This window comes from Carassius carassius, chromosome 46, assembly GCF_963082965.1.
Source record: "Carassius carassius chromosome 46, fCarCar2.1, whole genome shotgun sequence".
Lineage (NCBI taxonomy): Eukaryota > Metazoa > Chordata > Actinopteri > Cypriniformes > Cyprinidae > Carassius > Carassius carassius.
Genome location: NC_081800.1, coordinates 16,036,533 through 16,058,425, shown reverse-complemented (window position 1 = coordinate 16,058,425; position 21,893 = coordinate 16,036,533). Strand labels below are relative to the sequence as shown.

The 21,893-nt window shown below is 36.6% G+C and overlaps 1 protein-coding gene across 1 annotated transcript; it reads right to left on the bottom strand.

Annotated features, from left to right (window-relative positions):
* Positions 1–5,441: 5,441 nt before the first annotated feature.
* On the bottom strand, positions 5,442–21,297 carry LOC132129109 (extended synaptotagmin-1-like). Its single transcript, XM_059540568.1, has 31 exons — positions 20,775–21,297; positions 19,616–19,657; positions 18,449–18,583; positions 18,212–18,285; positions 17,652–17,724; positions 17,481–17,570; positions 17,333–17,388; positions 14,401–14,521; positions 13,291–13,467; positions 12,750–12,832; positions 11,419–11,467; positions 11,096–11,185; positions 10,905–11,006; positions 10,732–10,803; positions 10,552–10,638; positions 10,234–10,383; positions 10,016–10,165; positions 9,766–9,942; positions 9,482–9,564; positions 8,663–8,711; positions 8,462–8,551; positions 8,282–8,377; positions 8,086–8,157; positions 7,915–8,001; positions 7,646–7,792; positions 7,370–7,491; positions 7,162–7,260; positions 6,281–6,412; positions 6,100–6,205; positions 5,964–6,013; positions 5,442–5,880 (listed from the first exon to the last, which is right to left on the bottom strand). Exons 1-31 carry the CDS (start codon positions 21,114–21,116, stop codon positions 5,853–5,855), a joined length of 3,231 nt encoding a protein of 1,076 aa, XP_059396551.1. The 5' UTR covers positions 21,117–21,297; the 3' UTR covers positions 5,442–5,852.
* Positions 21,298–21,893: the final 596 nt, after the last annotated feature.

Genomic DNA, 21,893 nt, shown 5'->3' with positions numbered 1-21,893 from the left:
CTACCCTCTAATAAACCACCTACAAACTGCACATCAGTGGCGTAAAGTTCCCAATAGCTCTCTCCCGCCACCTTCAGGCGTAAACTGGAATTATCAATAGAATAAAATCCCAGCAGCCCCCGCGTAGTAGCCCAGAGGTAGTAGCCCAGAGTGCAGTCTGGACGATGGGGCGGGGCGACACGTGGGCGACACCTCAGCGGTTATTGGCATAGACATGTATAGAAAGGCTAGATGGCTCAAGGCGGAGTCAGCTGTGTCGTCACTTGGCGGCCATCTTAGGGCAGGAGACTGCGCTGCTGCTCCCTGCTGCTGTGGACGGAAGGTGAGTGACATACGCCAACTAAAATGCTCGTAACTTGCTGAATTCTTGACGGATTTACAAACGGTTTGGTTTATTACAAACCTTATTAACGTGGCTATGATTTGTGCTGATGCCGATGTTTAAATTGTAGCTTCACGTTTTGAGAAACGCTTAACATTGCAGCGTAGCTGTGTGTTTCATGGCTGCCCTCTACTCTAAAGTGATACCACAGTCGACATTTTCAATTATTAACAGGTTTCCTGAGACCAACAACGTTTCTTGACAACCTAATCTTTTGTCTAAATGTCATTTTGTGGATGTGGTTGTATTTATTTGCTGGCTAGCAGTGAAGAGGTCGTAAGTGAGTCACCAAGCAATTGTAAATTGGTGGGAGAGGCAGGGTTAGTCTTTCGTTTCAACATAGCTTTGAGTTACACATGATTTCCAAGTGGTTTGGTTTCTTAAAAACATCTTTACATTTGGATTACTTTGTTGTTTTTTTGTTTACAGAACTTCTGATTACGCTTGTGGAAAATGAGAGGAGGAGAGGGAGGGAGCTGTATTGATTATATTGTATTGATTGTATTGAGTTTTGTGTCCAATTGTGTCTTAATGTTGTTGTTTTTTTTTTGTATATTTTGTATATATTTTTTTGTAAGTTTTTTCTAATTGTGTGCCTTTGGACCTAAGTAAAAAACAAACAAAAAAACAAAGACCCATCTCTTTTCTCTTTATTTTACAGAATGGCAACTTGAGACAGATTTATATTATACATAAATTTACACATGTATTTAATAATGTAAATATTAGTAATAAACTAAATTGCACTATTTCATGTTTCATGTACCTTATAAATATTGACATCATTACTGTGTGTGTATGGGTATACCTAGTACTTTACCTGTCTAGTCTACTTAATATACTATTTTCTTAATAAACTCCGTGGCTATAATTTTTCACAAGTATGCAGTTAAATAGCCGCATCCCTGAAGTTTATGACACACCAAGCCGTTTGAAAATTGGTTGAAAATTGAGCAAAATATAGTTATTTCAGCACTACATGCACAATAGACTTTAATGTTATAACTGGACGAGCGGTCCTGTCCTAAGATGGCCGCCGTGTGACGTCGTCGGGTCCCATTGGCTCTCAGCGCCGGTAAGCTATCTAGCCTTTCTATACATGTCTATGGTTATTGGTTTATGATTAAGATGAGCTTATTGGTGTACAGATGAGTGACGATTTTACAGCTTATTGGTATAGAGAATTATGACGCTGTGAGCAGGATTGGAATGCGGAAGTAGACACTCAGATGAATAAACTTTTAATATAAATTAAAAAGCGAATATAAATGTTGTGTTTTTGCATTTATTGTTGCGTTTCCACAACATCCCGTATAAATACAAGGAGTTGTAGATTACGACGAACAGAACAGAAATAAATGGTCTAATTTACAATTACCCCCTCAACGGCTGTACGCTACCTCGGCATTACTCGCTGGTTTTTGAAAATGACACGGCAATATAATGCGACGTATGGTTATGTAGATAGTCATGGAGTACCTTGATTTATATATTCAAATGATATATACATGTGTATATATATATATATATATATATATATGCAGTGTTGGGGAGTAACTAGTTACATGTAACGGCGTTACGTAATTTAATTACAAAATAAATGTAACAGTAATCAGTTACAGTTACTAAGAAAAAATGAGTAATTAAATTACAGTTACTTATGAAAATTGTAACGATTACAAAGAGGATTACATTTGAATATTTACACACATCCACATACAGCTTATACTTTCCCAAATTGCACTAAGACATATGGCCCATAATCTCCGAGACGCGGAAAACACATTCGTAGAATCCAGTCATAAAAATGGAATTCAGCCTATAATGACGCAATATGCCACATTTTAGACGAATTAATCAAAAGTATGTCAGTACACTTGAATCAAAACACGATATGGACTGATGTCTGTGAATATTAAGCCGCAAAAAGACTGAATATGAATCCTGCACGTTCTGCGTGTCTGTGGAAATCAGGCGCTGACTGGACATTGGGAGAACCGGGACTATTCCCGGTGGCCTGGCAGACGATTTGGCCCTCTACTTTAATATTGTTATTGTATAATTGCAGGCCGAATATACTAAAGCGATTATTTCCGAATCCGCCATTCGATAATTAAATCTCTAATAAATCATGAATCGGTTAGTCGTGACTGGCAATGGTTGGGCTCGCGCGCTCTCCGCGCCTCCGCCGAACGGTTTGGATCAGACTCCGAGTAATCAATGCGAGCGAGAGACCGGAGTGACCTGTGTAAGCGCACAGCTGGAGCAGAGAAGCGACACTTGTGTTCAGGGTTTCAGGTGCAGGTCAGTTTCATCTGTAAAGATGCTAATGTAGTTTTGTCTTTGTTTACTTAGTCAAGCAGCAGCAGCACATTGCTCGCAATCACTCAAAATACTGTATAAACGACGTCATTATTATCAATTGTAATGTTACAGTAGTAAGTTAGCAGACAAATCATCATATTTTATCATAGGTTTAGGAGGAGCTAGTGGATACAAAAACACAACCCTTAGGAAAATTAATATAGCCTATGGTATGGCACTAACCGTGGTTTAATTATGGAATTTGTAGTAAAAATAAATACAAGTGGTAATTCATTTGCCAAAAAAACAAAATTGCACTTAGAAAACATGGTAAAAGTCAAATAAAAATCTTCAGTATTAAAGTCATGAGAGAGATGGATGGATAATGGAAGTGAAGGTGCAGTTCAGGAGAGAACTCTTAATTACGTTGCATGTCCCCCAACCTAAGGATTCAAATCTTTTTGATGTCAGGTCCAAAAAAAAAATATAGGGTTGTCCATGTTTCAGAATGGGTTGTGGGTGTATGAGTGTGAGATTTCCCAGCCTATTTTTTTCCCCAGTCCGCCCCTCATGGAAATTAATCTCTAGAACAGTCACTTCATGAGCATTTTTTACTTATTTTGAGAAACTATCATCATATCATATACAAAGAGACAGCAGTGTTTCAAAAAGACACCAATGTTTCAGGAGTTTAGTACACAAAATAGTACACATGCTTATTAGATAACCGTATTTGAGTTGATGTATATGCTTTTATTTTTTTATTAACTATTTTTCTCCAAACCATTGTTAGATGCAGTTAGATGCCTGTAGTTATGCAAAGATTTGGTTTCAAAAACAGTATCTATAAACTATTTATTTTTATTTTAAATCTGCTTTGAACTTCAGATCAATCTCTAAGTAAAGTCTGATTGTGTGGTGGATGTGTTCAAATGTGATCATCTTAATTTAAGTGATGAAGGATGGTGAAAGTCTGACAGTATTGAGCACTACTGTAAGGTTAAACCTGCATGGTGTAAAATGGTTGAAGATGATTAACAGTTGCAAATTAACATTCATTAGAAATTTATAAAAGTAATCAAAATGTACTCAAAAGTAATTAGTTACATTACTTTATTAAAGTAATTAAAAAAGTTACACTACTATTACATTTTAAATAGGGTAACTTGTAATCTGTAACCTATTACATTTCCAAAGTAACCTTCCCAACACTGTATATATGTGTGTGTGTGTGTGTGTGTGTGTGTAACAAACTGTCACCAGTCTCTGAACGTCACCAATAATATACTGAACATTCCCTTAGCCCCTACGAAAATTTACCATGGTTCTGCTACAAAAACTATAGTTAAACTATGGTGTTTTTATAATTACAGCACATGGTAAATTAATATGCCAACAAATATTTTTACTACAATAAATCCATGGTTATTTTTTTGCAAGGAAGGAACTATACAGGTTCTAAAGAACTTGCCCAAAAACACTCGTCACTTTCTGTTATTTGTTTTCTGAACTGCACTACTGAAAACCTCATTAATCCTGAATTTATTTAGTTACCCGCTTCTATATAAAAACATAATACATTTAATCACCCCTTTAAACACTTCATTGTTTAACAAAATCATTGGTAATTGAAAAATTACACCGAATTGTCACAACTAAATTAAGAATTCATTATGAGCAATGCATAGCAAACAATGTTACCATCAAATACGAGAAACCTTAAAGAATGATAGACTGATGTAAATGACTGAAACCTGTTGTCATGCACGTGTTTGCCATAGCTTTTTTATTAAAACATTATACACTGCAAAGTTTAACTTTAAATGACATCAATTACAGACATCCCAACCAGCAAAAAGTCATTTCAGGGAGGTATAAGATATTTACACAACCACTTTTACTCACCTCATGCAATCAACGTGGAATAGCGTTATTACTCTGCTGCTGCAGTTGCCACCGTTCTGTTATTTCAACGCAAACTGCCCCCTGCTGGCTCGGAGCAAAATGTCAAAGGCGGGGAAAACAAATATGGGCGGGGCGACACGTGTCGCTCCGCCTCGAAGTGTCGCCCCGCCCCATCGTCCAGACTGCACTCTGGGGTTACTCGCCCCCGCTGTTGCATTTAAAAAAAATTTTAATCCATGACTGTTTATGTTTACCTTAGCCTACAATATTATCTTTCGAGACAGTGGATATCACAACTGATTATTTTTCGGAACATAATTGGCTTATTCATTGTGAATAGAGAAACTGAATTATTTAAATATAAATGTACCGAATGCTGGTTGAAACGCACCATCTAAAAATATAAATCAAATCACTGTTTAAAGTGCAAATGGCATATTTATTAAAACTGCAATACAGGCTGTGGTTAATAGGGTGCAGAAGCACTACATTTCAATGTCAAAAACATATCTCTTTTCCTCCCTTCATCTTTCTCAGCAGGAACTTATTCTCTACTTCAAGCCACAACTCAAGCATTTTTTTTTTTTTTTTACATTTTTGAGCGTCTGTCTTTCAGAGAATCATTGGCGCATAAAATAAAAAAATTTCATGCTGTCTTTTGGTTCAAAAATACATTTATAAAATATATATTTCAAATCTTTGGGAAACACTGCACTTTGATTTAAACTTTTTTTGATATGTGTAAAATGTCATAAACATGAGGGTAAAGAATGTGAAACAAAGATATAAAGAAATGTAATGTAATAGGAAACGTAAAAAAGGATTCCTTTCATCTTGGCTTCTTCACAGACTTCTAAAAACAAAAAAAATACAGCAACAACAACAGAATACTAATATTTAGCAATTTGGTTATTTTGAAAAAGAACACTGTAAAGCTGAACAGAAGCAACTTGCATTCATAAAAACTCATAAAAAGCAGAAGCTTCAAATTAAATACTTAAAAAGGTAACATTTCTCCAACATGATGTCCTATTGACTCTAGGTGACGCCCTCATATCCTTCTTGTGCTAACATTATTTGTTTAATAAGGAAATCAAGCAGGCTATATTTTTGGGCGAAAGCTAGCTGCACAGCAATTCCATGATCAATCTTAGTCCTGACACACGGCTCTAGGACCCCTGCTAGTGTCAGGATAAGTACCATCCATGAAACCACCCTCCACTCTAAAGCACTGCAAATTAAGTCAACATGGGAAGGCCAGTCAGTTGGTCTCATGTGACAAGTCATACCTGAAATAATACAAATAAGAACAGACGTAAGAAAACACTGTAATCTCCGAGTACTCTACAGTGAACAGCAGTGCAGCACATACCACTGTGATACTCCCGTCTTGAGATCCAGCTGACTCAAGTCTATCTGAAGCTGAAACAGAATGGCAATGGAAATTTAGTCATTTCTGTGTAAAAATGTCTCTGGTGTTGTTATCTGACTGATGACATGATGAATACCTTGCCAAAAAGCTCTTTTTCACGACTCATGAAGGAAACGCTGTTCTTGACAGACATTTCGAGATGTTTCTGCTTAGCTTCTTCAAGTGACATGTTAAAATCAAATCTGTAGAAGCAAGTGAAAGATTTTGAACATTCGTCTCTCTGGGTCATCAGTGATTTGATGAATTTTCCTACTAACCTCTCATTGAACTCAGGTTTGAGACTTTTCTTCTTAACACTGGTCTTTCTTTTGGTGTTCCGGTTCTTGTCCGGAAGTAGAATAAATGAGATATAAGTATCTGGAGGATCCTTAGAGTAGGACGGCAAGTTCCTGTGCAAGAATACAGAATCATGACAAAAAATAAACTGAGGTCCATAACCAGAAATAAGGCTTAAAGACACAGTCATTAAATTAATCATTTTATTATATATATATATTAAAATTATATATATATTTTTATATATATATATATATATATATATATATATATATATATACATACAGTACATGTTAATATTTTATCTATACATATATTTAACATACTTTTATATATTAAAGATATATTAGTCATTTTTATGTTTCAAGCTATAAGTTATATATATATCTAGAGTGTGTTTTATGTGAATCTGGTGTGTGTTTGTAGCTCTCTCTCACAGCTGGGGATATATATATATATATATATATGTATATCAATTTCTTATTTTATTTAACACAAAATGTTAATATTTAATTATATAGTTTGAATATTTTTTTTATTATAATTTTCAAATTTTATAATTTGTTTTAGTATTCATAAATAAGTATCCAATATTATATTATATTATATTATATTATATTATATTATATTATATTATATTATATTATATTATATTATATTATATTATATTATATTATATTATATTATATTATATTATATTATATTATATTATATTATATTATATTATATTATGCAGAAACTGACATGTTCAGTAATTGGTGGGTTACCAAAATAAAGTAAGTCGTTTTTTACTGGTCACATTTATGTAGCATTAAGGTGTAGATAATTGATCGGTTTTCATTTTAACTGAGGAAACTAGTACCTGCAGGCATGGACAGTAATAACCAATCGGTTCTCCTCAGATAAATAGGCAACAGAGAGTTTCACCTGAGCCTCCATGGTTGAACTGGCATCCTCGCCTCTGTATTTACATCCATCCACACAAATAAACCAACACGTATGTCAATGTCAGTTACTGTTTGATTCTAAAAATACTGTTGCAAATAAAATACAGCTCCTCTTGAGCTCACTCTTGGATGGGCACACTTCTGAGTCGGAGCTCAGGATTGGCTGCAGCAGCTGCGTCTCCAGCAGGGATGACAGGACTTGGATCCTCTGCATTGCTACTTTGAGCCAACTTGCTGTCTAGGAGCTTTTAAACAGACAAGACGTTTTTATTTTATTTGAACTTGATTTATTTTTTTCTTTTATGCTCGCCAAGGCTGTCTTAAGATTCACTTCATTGTGGCTGAATGTAAATGCGTCCTGCTGCTCAGCACATGTTGAATATGTGTGTGATTTCTAACCTTGAGTTCAGCTCTCAGCAGAATCTGACTTTCAGGCATGGCTCCATCCAGACTGAACCAGCGGTCCAGCACCAGATCCTTCTGATCCAGCAGCTCCCTCACAGCAAGCACAAGAGAGCCCAGAGCCTGACCCCAGCTGTGAGAGAGCTACAAACACACACCAGATTCACATAAAACACACTCCAGAGCAGACAACATTATGTAAAGATGGTCTCTCTGACATAAATTCACACCTTAAAATAAATTATTATTGTAAAAAAGTTTCTCACTTTGACTATAAGTGTGTCTTCTGATGGATTACGAATCAGGAAATGAAAAGCTTCACGCCACTGTGGAGAAGTCGAGGGAGTGACAACCTTGTGAGAGAAACATGATTCTTTTGTGAGTCTTTGATATTTGAATAACATCAGCATAAAAGCACCAGGATGTGAGGGTCTTACTTTGGTCCGGTGGGATACGTTTTTCAGAGACACTTCTGCTCCTGCTTCCGGCTCTTTCCCGCTCTTTTTTAACTACAAACAACAGTACGTTTTCAATGCTGGGTGATTCAAATATCTTCAGTTAATTGAAGCAAAGTCAATGCCGATTAAGTAGTGAATAATTGAAATATTTAAATGAAAATAAAAAGAAACTCACAGGCAGACCATGTGCTCTCTCAACATACACAAAAAGCAGCGCAGCAGAAGGAACTATTTTATTGAGGTAAGACTGCCGATAGTTGTAATGTAGGATCTGAATGCAAATTCATAAAAAAATTTGATAATATTTATTGAATTCAGATGAACAATAAAATTATATATTATAATAGCACATTACCTGTTCAAGTCTAGTGGGATCTGAAATTTTAGGCAACCATTCCAACACAAGATGAAGTCGTCCAGACTTCACATCATTTAGAGTATACCACTGCACCAGGACACAGGCATAAATAGGTGTAAACAGGCAGATATAGAAAAGATAAAAAATCATGATGAATGTTATATTTAGAAACAAACAAACATGCACTGAGAGCCTCACCTGATCAGTAAACTGAGCGCTGATGAGATCTTCAAGACTCACTTTAACCCTGCAACCAGATAATAAATCACTGCAGGAACCATACTGACATTCATCGACAGAAATGATAAACTGATACTTTAGATTCACTACCCTTAAGGCCATCCGTCTTCACAGTGTAACTCACTATGTCATCAACATTAAAATACATATTAGGCCTGAGCAAAATAGAAATACAACTATGTATCTTTAAAAGAAACATTGTGGCAATCAGTAAATGAAGGGATATATTTTATGTGCTATTAGATCAATAACATCACACAGGCACTATTACATTTGATAGGTGCTTTTTTTTTAACCATTTAAATAATAAAGTCTCGTAACCATGCCTCTGTCACACAAATTATAAAGAAACTGTTAGGATTGTTTAAAGAATCTTGCTCAGTTTAAGGTCCTGTTAGTGTTATTAGCTAGCGGCAACAGTTCTTCATTTGAACTTTCTATTCATTATTATAAAATCATCTTTAAAAATGTATCATGGTTCCCACAAAATATTGAGCAGCACAGCTTTTTGCAACATTGATGATAAGAAGAAATGTTTCTTGAGCACCAAATCAGCATTAGAATGATTTCTGAATGATCCTGTGACACTAAAGACTGGATTAATGGCTGCTGAAAATTCAGTATGCAGGAGTAAATTACATTTTACTTATTTTAAATCATAAAAAACTGAAAATATTATTGTTTATAATGAAGTTTTAATCAAACAAACACAGCCTTGGAGAGAAATGAGAGACCTCTTTTAAAACATTTTTAAAAGTAGTTAGGTTGCCACTTCACCTGCCAAGGAAGTCATCCTGATCGATGTCTTTATCATAAAGGTCAAACTCCACCTCCTGACCTGGCAGCTGGGTCAAGATCACCTACATTCAAGCAGCCAGGTATACATTACTTAAAATCAAATTGGGACACTTATTTCCTAGAAAGGAATGTTTGAATGTGTTTGCAGCAGAGAAGCAATGAAGTGACTATCAAAGCAGAAACCAACAAGACGAGATGAAAGAAGTTTTAAGAAAGAAGCCACATCCCTCCACATTTCACATGAAATCAATATGCATGCATACCTCATACAGTTCATTCCAGATGGGGTTGAGGTTCTCTTTGATGACCTGACTCTTGAAGGCCAGTCCTCCCACTCGGATCTTCACATACGGGTCACTCTTTCCCTCCCCCATGCCGCCCATTAAATTGTCCTCAGTGACAAGACTCTGGGCTTCTACCAGGTGAATCCGCAGGACACCCTATATTGAACATGTGGTAATTACAAATATTGCTAACTTCAGTTTTTTCAAAGGGTATTTTTCACAAGCTCACCTCAGTTGCAAAATTGCCATCTGGGCTAGTGTGCTCGGGACGTTTCGAAGTGGGGGTCAACCCTGGAGACACATCTGATTCATTACCTCCTTCTCCGGGTAATGGAGACACAGGTTTTGTAAGGATGGCTTCTTCATTCAGCCACAACACCTGAAACAAACATCTCATAAATTAAGCGTCCTCAAAGTTTTTTAATAGCCAAAATCATTCAATCTTACCCTCAGCATAGCTGTGATGTAGATACGGCTGGCCGGTCCGGACTTTTCCAGTTGAAACCACTGATCCATGCTGAGCTCAGCGCTAGAGAGCAGACGGGACAGAGGGATAGACAAAGCGCCCAGAGTCAAAGCCTTGTCATCATCCTTCACCTGGGACGAATGGAAGCAATCACAACGAAGAAAGGCTGTTTACATGTATATATATAATTAAATTAACACTTTGAAAGGATATTATTCCATTTACATAATAAAATAAGAGTAAATTAGGTTTAAATTAATAACACTAGATTTAATATTTTACAATCATATTGATTATACCTGGATGTCGATATCTTGTTTGCGTGGGTCCTGTATAAAAAATGTAAAGGCTTCCTCCCATACTGGATTATTATTCCCATACACCGTCTGGATTATTAATTATGAGAATATATGAAACAGAGTGACTCCAAAAGGCATGAATACACCATACGCTTTATAACAAGAACAGTGACATCATACCTTGCTCTCTTTCGTGGTTTCCTGCACAGAAATCTGCACCATGGGGCTGGGATCCTTATTGCCTTTCTTGAACTGAACAGAAAGACATCCAACAGAATAACATCAACATTTAAAACACTTTAAAAAAACAAGAAATGGTGAAAGAAGGGCAATAGAATTGCAGGATTATTTACAGGTAGATCTTGTGCCCGGTCCAGATAAACAGTCAAAATGGCAGCAGAAGGAGGATCTGCTGTTTTACCGTACACCGTTATGTTTTTATTCCTCTCCAGCACCTACATTTAATAAAAGGGGAAAGTCTGGAAGTGAAAGGAGAATATCAACAAATACAACATTTTTTATAGTCTGTCAGGTGCGATCTTACTTCATCAAGGCACTCTGCAGAGGGCAGCAGAGACAGCCATTCTAGCTTGAGATGAACCTGACCTGATGCCACATCCCTTAAAGTGCACCACTAAAACCAGAGTGAAAAGCTTTAAATTACTATTATAAACAAAACAGACTGCATCAATGAGAAACAGAAAGAGTGGTGAAATAAATATGATTGCCACTGATTCCAAAGACATAATACAGAACAATAATTGTAAGGTTTCTTGGTGTAAGAAATCAATTAAAGAAAATATCAAGAATATTACTGAACTAAACTAACTAAAAATAAATAGTTGTAAAAAAAAAAAAAAGATGTACCTCATCCAAAAGGACTGCTGTCTTTACTACACCTAAATCCAGCTTCATTCTAAAAAAGGTGATACAGAGACAGAGGAAGACAAAAAAAAAACATTTCTTATATAAATAATGATATTAATGTTAATATTTTTTTATTTTTATAATTCTTATGTTATTGATTTCTGGGAATATTTTACCAAATCCTGGTCCTTATAATGATACTGCTTTGGCTTTTAATGTTCCTGCTAGTTTTAAATCCAGATAAGGACTGGGTTTTATTCATATTAATGGGAGAAGCCTGCTTACTAAGTTTGGCTTAATAAAACAGTAATGGACAAAGCTATTGGTATTGATGGTCGTATTGTTTATAAGGCCGATAGACCAAAAAATGGGAGAGGGGTAGCAGTTTATGTTAAGGATATTTTTGAAGTTACTGTGTTACTTTATGAGTCATTGGTTAAACAAAATAAATTATTAGCTTTAAACCGTATTGTCTCTAATACCTTTCAATTTACTGTGGTTGGTTGCTACAGACCTCCATCAACTAATGATGGTGCTATTTCCTCTTTGATGGACTCAGTGATTCTTTGAATTACAAGGAGCTTGTTCTTCTGGGTGATTTTAATGTGAATTGGATGCAGTCGGCATCTGGTGGTTTTAAAGAAATCTGTGATACTCTTAAATTTTCAGTTACTTGAGACAGCTGCTAGACCTAACTTGAAGAATTACAAAAAGTCAGCATGAATTGATCTAATTTTACCTACGTTACACACAAGTATTCTCTGGCTTCCTGATATGCTAAAGATGTTAGTGATCATTGGGTCATTACCACAGTCTGCGATACCTAAGCAGAAAATGCTATTCAGGATTGGGATATGATTTTCCTTATCCCTGACGTTGAGTCTGCCTAGAAATATTTTGATGAAGGTTTTACATCATAAATAGGAATGCACCTTTTAAAAAATGTAAGTTAAAGGAAGGGATAATCCATGGTTTTCTGAAGCACTAGCTGTTCTTATTCATGTGTGGGATGCTGCTTATTTTTTTTTTAGATATACCTTATTTTTGGGACAATAAGTCGCACCTAAGTATAAGTCGCATCAGTCCAAAAATACATCATGACGAGGAAAAAAAAGTCGCATTTATTTAGAACCAAGAACCAAGAGAAAACATTAACGTCTAGAGCCGCGAGAGGGCGCTCTATGTACGCCCTCTCGCGGCTGTAGACGGTAATAAGTCTCACCTGACTATAAGTCGCAGGACCAGCCAAACTATGAAAAAAAAGTGCGACTTATAGTCCGGAAAATACGGTAAACATAATTATTCATTATAAGTTATTAATTAAATAATACCTTCCAAGAAAGTCATCCTGGTTAGGATCTTTATCAAACACCTCCAGCTCCAGCTCCTGACCAGGTACTTCATGAACAATCACCTAACAATCATGCACACACACACACACACACACACACACACACAAACACACACACATACACACACACACACACACACACACACACATACACAGAGTCACACACAAATGCACACATGCACAGATATAAAATATGTAACAAACGTCAAGCGATTGCTGACTTAACAGCAATAATGTTTCAAAACATCTTTAAGATCTGGAATACATATTCTTGCAGTGAACAGATATTTCTCTGAGCTTGTGCTTTTGCTCAATGCTCATCTGATCTCAGCACATGATAGTCACATACTACACTACCACATTCTGTGTTTTTCTTGCTGTTACAATCAGTTAAAAGAGTCACAACACAGTAAACATCAACAGTGTTAGCTTAAAAAACCACAGCTTCCCCTTCTTCAGAAATGTGACACTTATTTCAGCAACCACACTGATCACGTTACCCATACACATCTTTTTCTGACCTCGTACATCTCCCTCCACTGAGGATTAAGGTTGTTTTCGACATGGTGGGAGGTGAAGGTCTGTGTGCCCACCCGTAGCACTGCATACGGGTCAGACGTCCCAGATATCACGCCTTTCATGTGGAAATCCTTGGGAACAAGATTTTCTGCTTCCAGCAAGTGGATACGCACTATACCCTGTGGGAAAACACAAAACAAGTGTAAGCAGAGTACAAGAGGTGTGCCTTAAAGGAATAGTTAACCACAAAAAAAAAAAAAGAAAGAAAAAAATTAGCTGAACATCAACTCAGCCTCAGGCCATCCAAGATGTAGATGAGTTTGTTTTCGAGACATAACATCTCTTGCTCACCAATGGCTCTTCTGAAGTGAATGGGTGCCATCAGAATGAGAGTCTAAAAAGCTGATAAAAACATCACAGTAGTCCACAAGTAATCCAGATGACTCCAGTCCATCAATTAATGTCTTCTGAAGCAAAACGCTGCATGTTTGTAAGAAACAAATCCATCATTAAGATAATTTCACTTTAAACTGTCACTTCTGGCCAAAATACATTAATAATATGATAATCTGTGCATATTTCTCAGATGAGATTACTATTTCACTTGAGAAAGCAATATTATGCATAGAGATATTTGAGCTGAAAGCAACAGTTTGAAGTTAAAATCATCTTAATGATAAAGCTTTTTGTTTCACAATGGACTGGAGTCATGTTGATTACTTGTGAATTATTGTGATGTTTTTAATAGCTGTTTGGACTTTCATGCTGATGGCACCTATTCAATGCAGAGGATCCATTGGTGAGCAAGTGATGCAAGATTTCTCCAAATCTTTTCCCATGAAGAAACAAATTTCCATTTACAAAATCTACATTTTAGATGGCCTGAAGATGAGTCAAATTTCAGCAAATTTTCATTTTTGGTTGAACTATTCTTTTAACTAGCATATGTAATTACATAAATGACAACAGGCCCTTGCAGTTTGAAGCAGCTACACTGTACAAGCATGCATGATGAACTATGGAGAATTAAAGTACATTTGATAGATCTTGAATAGTTAAAATAAAAAGGTTAACACATTTAAATACTCTATTAAAGCACAGTGAAGTGTTACCCGTGGGAGAGGGGAACGCAGCTGTGCTATGTGCAGATTGGGCACCAAAGGAATAGTGAGACGATTAGGGAGAACCATGAAAGAGGCGATTGCATCCAATATCATAGTGTCTGACAGGGCACTGAAAATAAAAGCAAGAGGTTTGTACAGAGAAAATGGGACACAAGAACCACAAACAAAAACACACTTAAACTATTTAAAGCATGGCTTTCTGAGTGATTATAATGAGTAAAGCTATGATAAATATGAATGGCTGCATGTTTCCCTGCTTTATTTGAATAGAGGGAAGCTCAGAAGTCTTTAAAGAATCAGAACAGTGATCTACTGATTATAAATGAAGCACATGAGAAGAGAGAGTTATTGTACAGGTGCATCTCAATAAATTAGAATGTCAAATTGGGAAACTCGTGTTTTAAAGGTCCCATGACATGAAAATTTCACTTTATGAGGTTTTTTAACAGTACTATGAGTTCCCCTAGCCTGTCTATGATGTCTATGACGACATAAGGGGAAGATTCCAGATCGGCTCCCCTTTCTCTGCTTAGAATCAAGCCAGTGACTAAACGATCAACTTCACATTGTTTCTCTTAGTAGCACAGCATGAAACAAATCTGTTATTTAAATTTTTATTTAATTACAGAGAGCGATCAAAGAATGCTCCCTTTATATTGTTCGGAGCTGTCAATCACACATCTGCACACTTGCCCAATCTGCCGTTCTAATGAATGACGCTGTTATGCTGCACATTCTGCTGCACATATGTGCATTTCGAATGCAAAGATGTCAGCCAATCACAACAGTTGTCGTTTACTCTGAGTCTCACAGCAGACACGCCCCTTCAAACAGAGCATTCAAGCCAGAGGACTAAAATCAGGATATAAAAATGCCTTTTATTTCTCAATTTTAAATGTAAAAATCATACTAACAATATAAGTACACCTCAGGAAACATTAAAAAAGCATTTGAAAAAAGAAAATAATCATCATGGGACCTTTAAATAAATGCAATGCACACAGAATGAAGTAGTTTAAGTCTTTGGTTCTTTTAATTGTGATGATTTTGTCTCACATTTAAGAAAACCCCACCAATTCACTCAACAAATTAGAATACTTCATAAGACCAATAAAAAAGGCCTTCTGTGTTAATTTACTGTACATGTACTCAATACTTGGTAGGTGCATTTCTTTGTCTCTTCTTTCTCATTTTCCTCTTGACAATAGCGCATAGATTCTCTATTGGGTTCAGGTCTGGTAAGTTTGCTGTCCAGTCAAGCACACTAACACCATGGTCATTTAACCAACTTTTGGTGCTTTTGCAGTGTGGGCAGGTGCCAAATCCTACTGGAAAATGAAATCAGCATCTTTAAAAAGCTGGTCAGCAGAAGAAAGCATGAAGTGCTCCAAGATTTCTTGGTAAACGGGTGCAGTGACTTCTCGGAGCTTCTCCACCCTTCCTCCAGAATCTAGGACCTTGGTTTCCAAATTAAATACAAAACTTGCTCTCATCTGAAAAGAGGACTTTGGGCCACTGGGCAACAGTCCAGTTCCTCTTCTCCTTAGCCCAAGTAAGACGCTTCTGACGTTGTCTGTGGTTCACCAAATTCCTTGACACGTCTGTGTGTGGGGGCTCTTGATACCTTGACCCCATCCTCAGTCCATTTCTTGTGAAATTCACTCAAATTCTTGAATCAATTTTGCTTGACAATCCTCATTAAGGTTGTGGATCTCTAGGTTGATTGTGCACACTTTTTCTATCCACGCTTGGATAAAGCACTCTGAACAGCCAGCTTCTCTAGCAATAAATGTTTATGGCTTACCCTCCTTGTGAATGGTGTCAATGACTGTCAGATCAACAGTCTTCCCCATGATTAATGAGTTTCACAATTTGAGTTGAATTAATGAAATTAATGAACTTTTCCACGACATTCTAATTTATTGAGATGCACCTGTATTAACAAATCCAGTGGAGTTGTGGTATATCTAGGGATGGGAACCGAGAACGTGCCCAGTGAATCAATTCCTTGGAACCGTTTGCCTGCTTAACAATTCCGCTTGTTGTGAATATGTCATGACATCTCACACGCCCTGCATTGTTTTGGTTAAAAATGCAGCAAACATGGCATCGAGGCAGTAGGACATATTTAACGCGAAAATACGACAATACGTTCACTTGCAACTGTTGTAAAAGTTCCATTTCTTCAAAGGGGGGAACTACCTCGAATATGCAGAAACATTTGGCCACACAGCATGCAATTAATTTGTGTTTGATACACTACTACTTAGCGACACAACAAGTGAGTCAAGCAGCAGCAGAGCTAACGGGACGCCATCTGTTATTAATGCCGAAGCTAACTTGTCTCCAGGCAACTTGTGAGCACCATTTAATTGTGTAAAATTTTACTATACGGATAATCTCCATTTTCATTGTCCATCAAATTTAGATGATGATGATAACGGACAGAGTTTTGCTGGCTCAGAGGCTGCAGCAAGTATCTCTCGTGCATCTCTAGCTACTCCGTTTACAGAGGCAGGGAAGAATAAAATGACCGAGGTGAGGATAAACGAATGTCACCAAGCAGTGACTAAGTTTGTGCTAAAAGGTTTGCACCCATTTGCCACAGTAAAGGCCTCTGCATTTCGGTTGGTTAATTTTCTGTATTTGCTGTATTTGGTCCAGCATCATGTCTTTTCAAATGAAAATAACAAATGCATGACCAAATTTGCATGTTTTTATGTAAGTATAGTTCGGTTTTACAAATTTGTACTTATTCCCTCCCCAAATGAGAATTGATAAGAGAATCGATAAGGAATCGGATCGATAAGCAATATCGATAATGGAATCGGAATCTTTAAATTCTTATCAATTCCCATCTCTAGGTATATCTGAATCATAAAACCAAAATAGAACAATGATACAAAACTAATGCACTCACTTCAAACAAGGTATGTCTAGTAAATTGGTCAAGCCTGTCCAGTTGATGTCAAGTTTCTATGGTAGAGGGAAGTAGAAACAAAGATTGTATAAAAGAGGGAGATAACATGATGTTATACAGTAATTAAGATGGAAAATGGTGTACTAACAGGTCTGCGAATGAAGAACATGGTGATGGCTCCAATGAGAGGAACATCTCCAATTAGAGGTTCCAAGATCACCCTCAATCTTCCATGGAGCTATAGAGGGAGAGATACTGATTTCAGTCAATGAGTCTTTTATCCATTATATTAAATGTGTCATGTTGTCCTCCTCCTTACCTGAATGCCTTTCACTCCAGCTTTACAGAAGTACCTTTTCACCTCAACGTTAATCTCCAGATCCCCATCATAACTGCAACACAGCCCAAAGGTTTTGAAAATATGGCTGCTAGGGGTTCTCAACCTTTTTTTGTCTTAAATGTCTTGCAATCCCCAAGTAACAGAATTAAGACATAAGGTGTGTCCCAATTTGAGTACTTATGCACTATTTTATTCTGTTTTGTAGTATTATTAGTTGTGAGTATTGTGTTCAGACAAAAAATACCAAAATAAAAAGTACTCTTTTAATACTTGGATGATGCACTTAAAAAAAAATAAAAAAAATTAACATGAGTGCATTGTGTTTAGAGTTTCATTTGGGACGCAGCTATACACTTTAAGATCACACAGACAACAAATTATATTTAAAAAAAATATATATAAATATAAATAAAACTCTAATATAATCTAATATAAATTATGTTTTTAGAAATATAATTAAAAATACTATAGAAAATATGCTATAAAAGAGATACAAACACAACTGCAAGGATGTTTGCCAGAAAGAGATCAATAACTACCTGAAATAAAGATCCAGTATCACCTGACGCTTATCAAACTCAGTGTAGGCCTTCACCCCAACTACCCTCAAAGCCTATTAAAAAATAAAATAAAGTATAAAGGTTTCTTCAAACTTCTTATTCAGTGGTCTGCATGTTCAAGAAATAGCTCTGATAAGCAGAAATTGAGAATCACATTTAAATATGAGAAAAATAAGCAAATAACGCAGTCTTTTATCAAAAAACAGATTTGTATACCCTGTTGCCCAAGTCAACTTTGGTGAAGCTGAGAGTTTGCAGGTAAGTGCTGGTGGCTCGGATCAAAGGGGCAATAGTCTCCACCAGCAGCTTCTCTAGACATTGTCCAATAAATGGCCAGGCCTGCTGCAATATCTATGAGCAGGGACAGATATAAACAATAAGAAATGGTAGAAACAAAATCGAGTCAATGAAGAGATTATTGCTTCAGAGCATATATTATATTTAATTTTATAAAAATAACTCTTTGAGATACAAAAACATTAGAGCGTAAAGAGAACATGAGTCCAATTTGTCAGTCAAACCTCAGACGGAAACCACAAGGACTGGGAGGAAAGCCCTAAGAAGCACTTTTTCTTCTGCTTTACTCAATAACTTTTTAGATTGAGCAGTAATAAAAATACTGATTGATTTTCTGTACATTGGTGCAACCACTTAAATCTGTGCTTTTTAATTTCACACCAAAAACATGATTAAGTAGTTACAAAACCAGCATCATAACAAATTTGCTTACAATGTGTTTGCAAATGTCATCAGTTCAAGTAACGTGTAGTGAGCTTTGAAAACACATCCCACAATCCACCCTTCCTGTTCTCACGGTCTAAACTCAAAAGACAAACCTTTGAAGCCTGAATGTTAACAAAAAGTCTAGAGTGCAAGAAAACTCAAGAACAGTCTGTGAAATGTCTGGCCTGGTACTCTGAGAAGCTCTTATATGTGAATAGACTAATAAAATCTCCAAGTCAGTTAAATATTTGTGCTCTAAAGGTAGAAATGATGAAAGAATCCGGAAGATCATGTGGCCATGAGTCTGAAGATTTTCTTCCTGATAAGCTCTCAATGTTTGTGTGGCTGTTTGCCAAACTAGCCACAAAAGTCTGCAAAAGTTTTGTAATTTATTTTTACGTATTTAACAAGGTTTCTCAAAGTAGTCTGTGGGTCCTTTATCCCAAAATAAGGTCTGTTACGCTAGTGGCAACAGAAACACCACTAATTTAATAAACATTATGCAAAGACTTGAGCACTGCCATACCGTTCAACAATATATCTTCAGGGACTGAATTTGAAAACATAAACGCTGTGCCCTCAGGAACACGAAACAGAAACAATGAGAAAGGTGGCTGTGGTCACATGTGCCTTTATGTATTTGAATAAAGAGTTTAATACCTGGTTCATCCACTCAACCTTTTCCACATCAGGACAGTTCACCTGTGCAAAAACAAAAGTGTACACTTTGACGTCCGATGTCAACATACATAACACATCGGTTTTTCATGCAGTTTGCAAGGAGACATCTTATTTTGTACGCCAAGTAAATACTGTGAATATCATAAGTTGTTGTTAGCAAAACAGCAGCGTCTTCCAGGGAAGAGATCAGCTGTGCAGCCGCAGTAATATACAGGTCTGACAATTCTTGAAAATACCATCATTCTTGCACAAGAATACTTGTAAATGTTTAACAAAACACATTATGTATGTATATATATATATATATATATATATATATATATATAAACGTATAAAAACTGTAAACTTTGATTGGCGGAGGTGGCTGAAAGAAGCTCTCATTTTGATGATGTTGCAATACAGGGGCATGATCATGCATTCTGACTAAAGATAATGTTGCAATATAATTGTAAATATAGCACCAAAACTATGAGTTCCCTTTTAACAAAAAGAAGAAGAAAAAAAAGAAACCTTTTCTATGTAAAATCAATGATAATTACAGGAGTGAATCACACATATCCCAGTAGTTACAACTGCTGAACTAGAATACATATTAATAAACAGGTACCATATCTATTCAACTATTGCGACGAAAACTGACATGGTACCAGCAACTATCTGAATATAACCAACTAACCAAGTATTGAAAGTCAGTTACTAGTAAAACTGAAATACTACACAGAATTTAATAGTTTGATATCTGAACTAAAAGAAGTCCCCATAAAATTCAATAGAAATTTGATTGGGATTAGTGTCTAGTAGCAGGTATAGGTACTAATTTATTCAAATGATTACATTTCAGTAAACTTAAATCTTCTTGGAATGCATACTGGTCAGTAATCAGGAGTAAAAAAATTGTTAACTGAACCACAGACCCCAGAAACTACTATGGTAAATGCAATTTGATACCAGTGACAAATGGAATATTTACTTGTTATTGGAATAGTAGTAACTAGTTATTAATGCACATTAGTCAGCAGTCAGAAGTGAATTGATTATCTGAATTACAGATCTCCAAATGCAATTGAATGTCTGTGGTGGTGCTGAACTGCTGACAAATCTGAATGATGCCATCCATTTATGGTATAAAGTCCCTTACCCATGCCGGTAATTCCCGTCTACTTCTGAACACCCGTGTAGCGGTGACAACCTGCTCATTCTCCACAAAATACATCGCGCTTTGCAGTCGCGCTTGTTTTTCATCTCGACTGTGTTTCCATCCAATATAAACCACGAGACCAAGCAAAACTACACTGATACTGAATCCGAAATATCCAGCCAGGTAGACCGGCAGTAAGGCGCCGAGGCACTTTCCAAAAGACCAGAGAACTGTCACGGCGTGTTTTCCAGCGGAGTCCCGCGGCGGAGGAGAGTCCTCAGCCTCCGGAGAGACACCCGCGCTCGGACCCGCATCATCAGATGACATCGGCTCTTTCTGCATCAGATCCTTTCTTCTGTGAGCGGTTTCAACCTAGACACTACAAATCCACTCTATACCGCTCAAAACGAACAGGTGCTGTACACGTATGATTAAATAAGAACAAAAAAATGACTCATTATTCGATCACTCTACCAAACACAGCACCTACGTCCGCTCATTTGCAGCGGAAAGTTGTAGATTTTGTTTATAAGATGGGCGTGTAGGGGCGTGTTTTGAACGCTTCAGTCCTGCTAACGTAGATTCTTCTTAAACCCAAACCGAGAACCTTATGTCTGGTTGGGATCATTCATATCGTTACGGTCTTTTGGAAGAACGCATCATTCAGCAATCAATTAAGAAACCGTTATGTTATGCTGTGACCAACATAAAAGGCTGAAGGCATGAACACGGATTTTTTTTTTTACATGCTGTAACGTTACATAAAAATTATATACATATATATATATATAAGCTTCCAGCATACATTTAATGGGTGTTTACATACCGTCTTGTGACAACCAGTGCGGTGCACTTTACACGCAAAAAACTAATGGTGCAGAAAAAGCATTTTGTTTAATGAGGGGTAAGCTATTGCAAATGAACATTTGTGCATTAACTCCGACTAAATTACGGAAAACCTGCATTGCTGCCAAACCACTGAAGGCTAAAAACCGTATTTAAGAACCAGTATGACCAACTAGCAGTTAGCCAAAAGATAAGTCTCACTTTTCTGATTAAATTTGAGCCGATCTAGAAGAAAACTAGAGATGGCTCCTTTCAAGACTAGTCTAAGCAGTT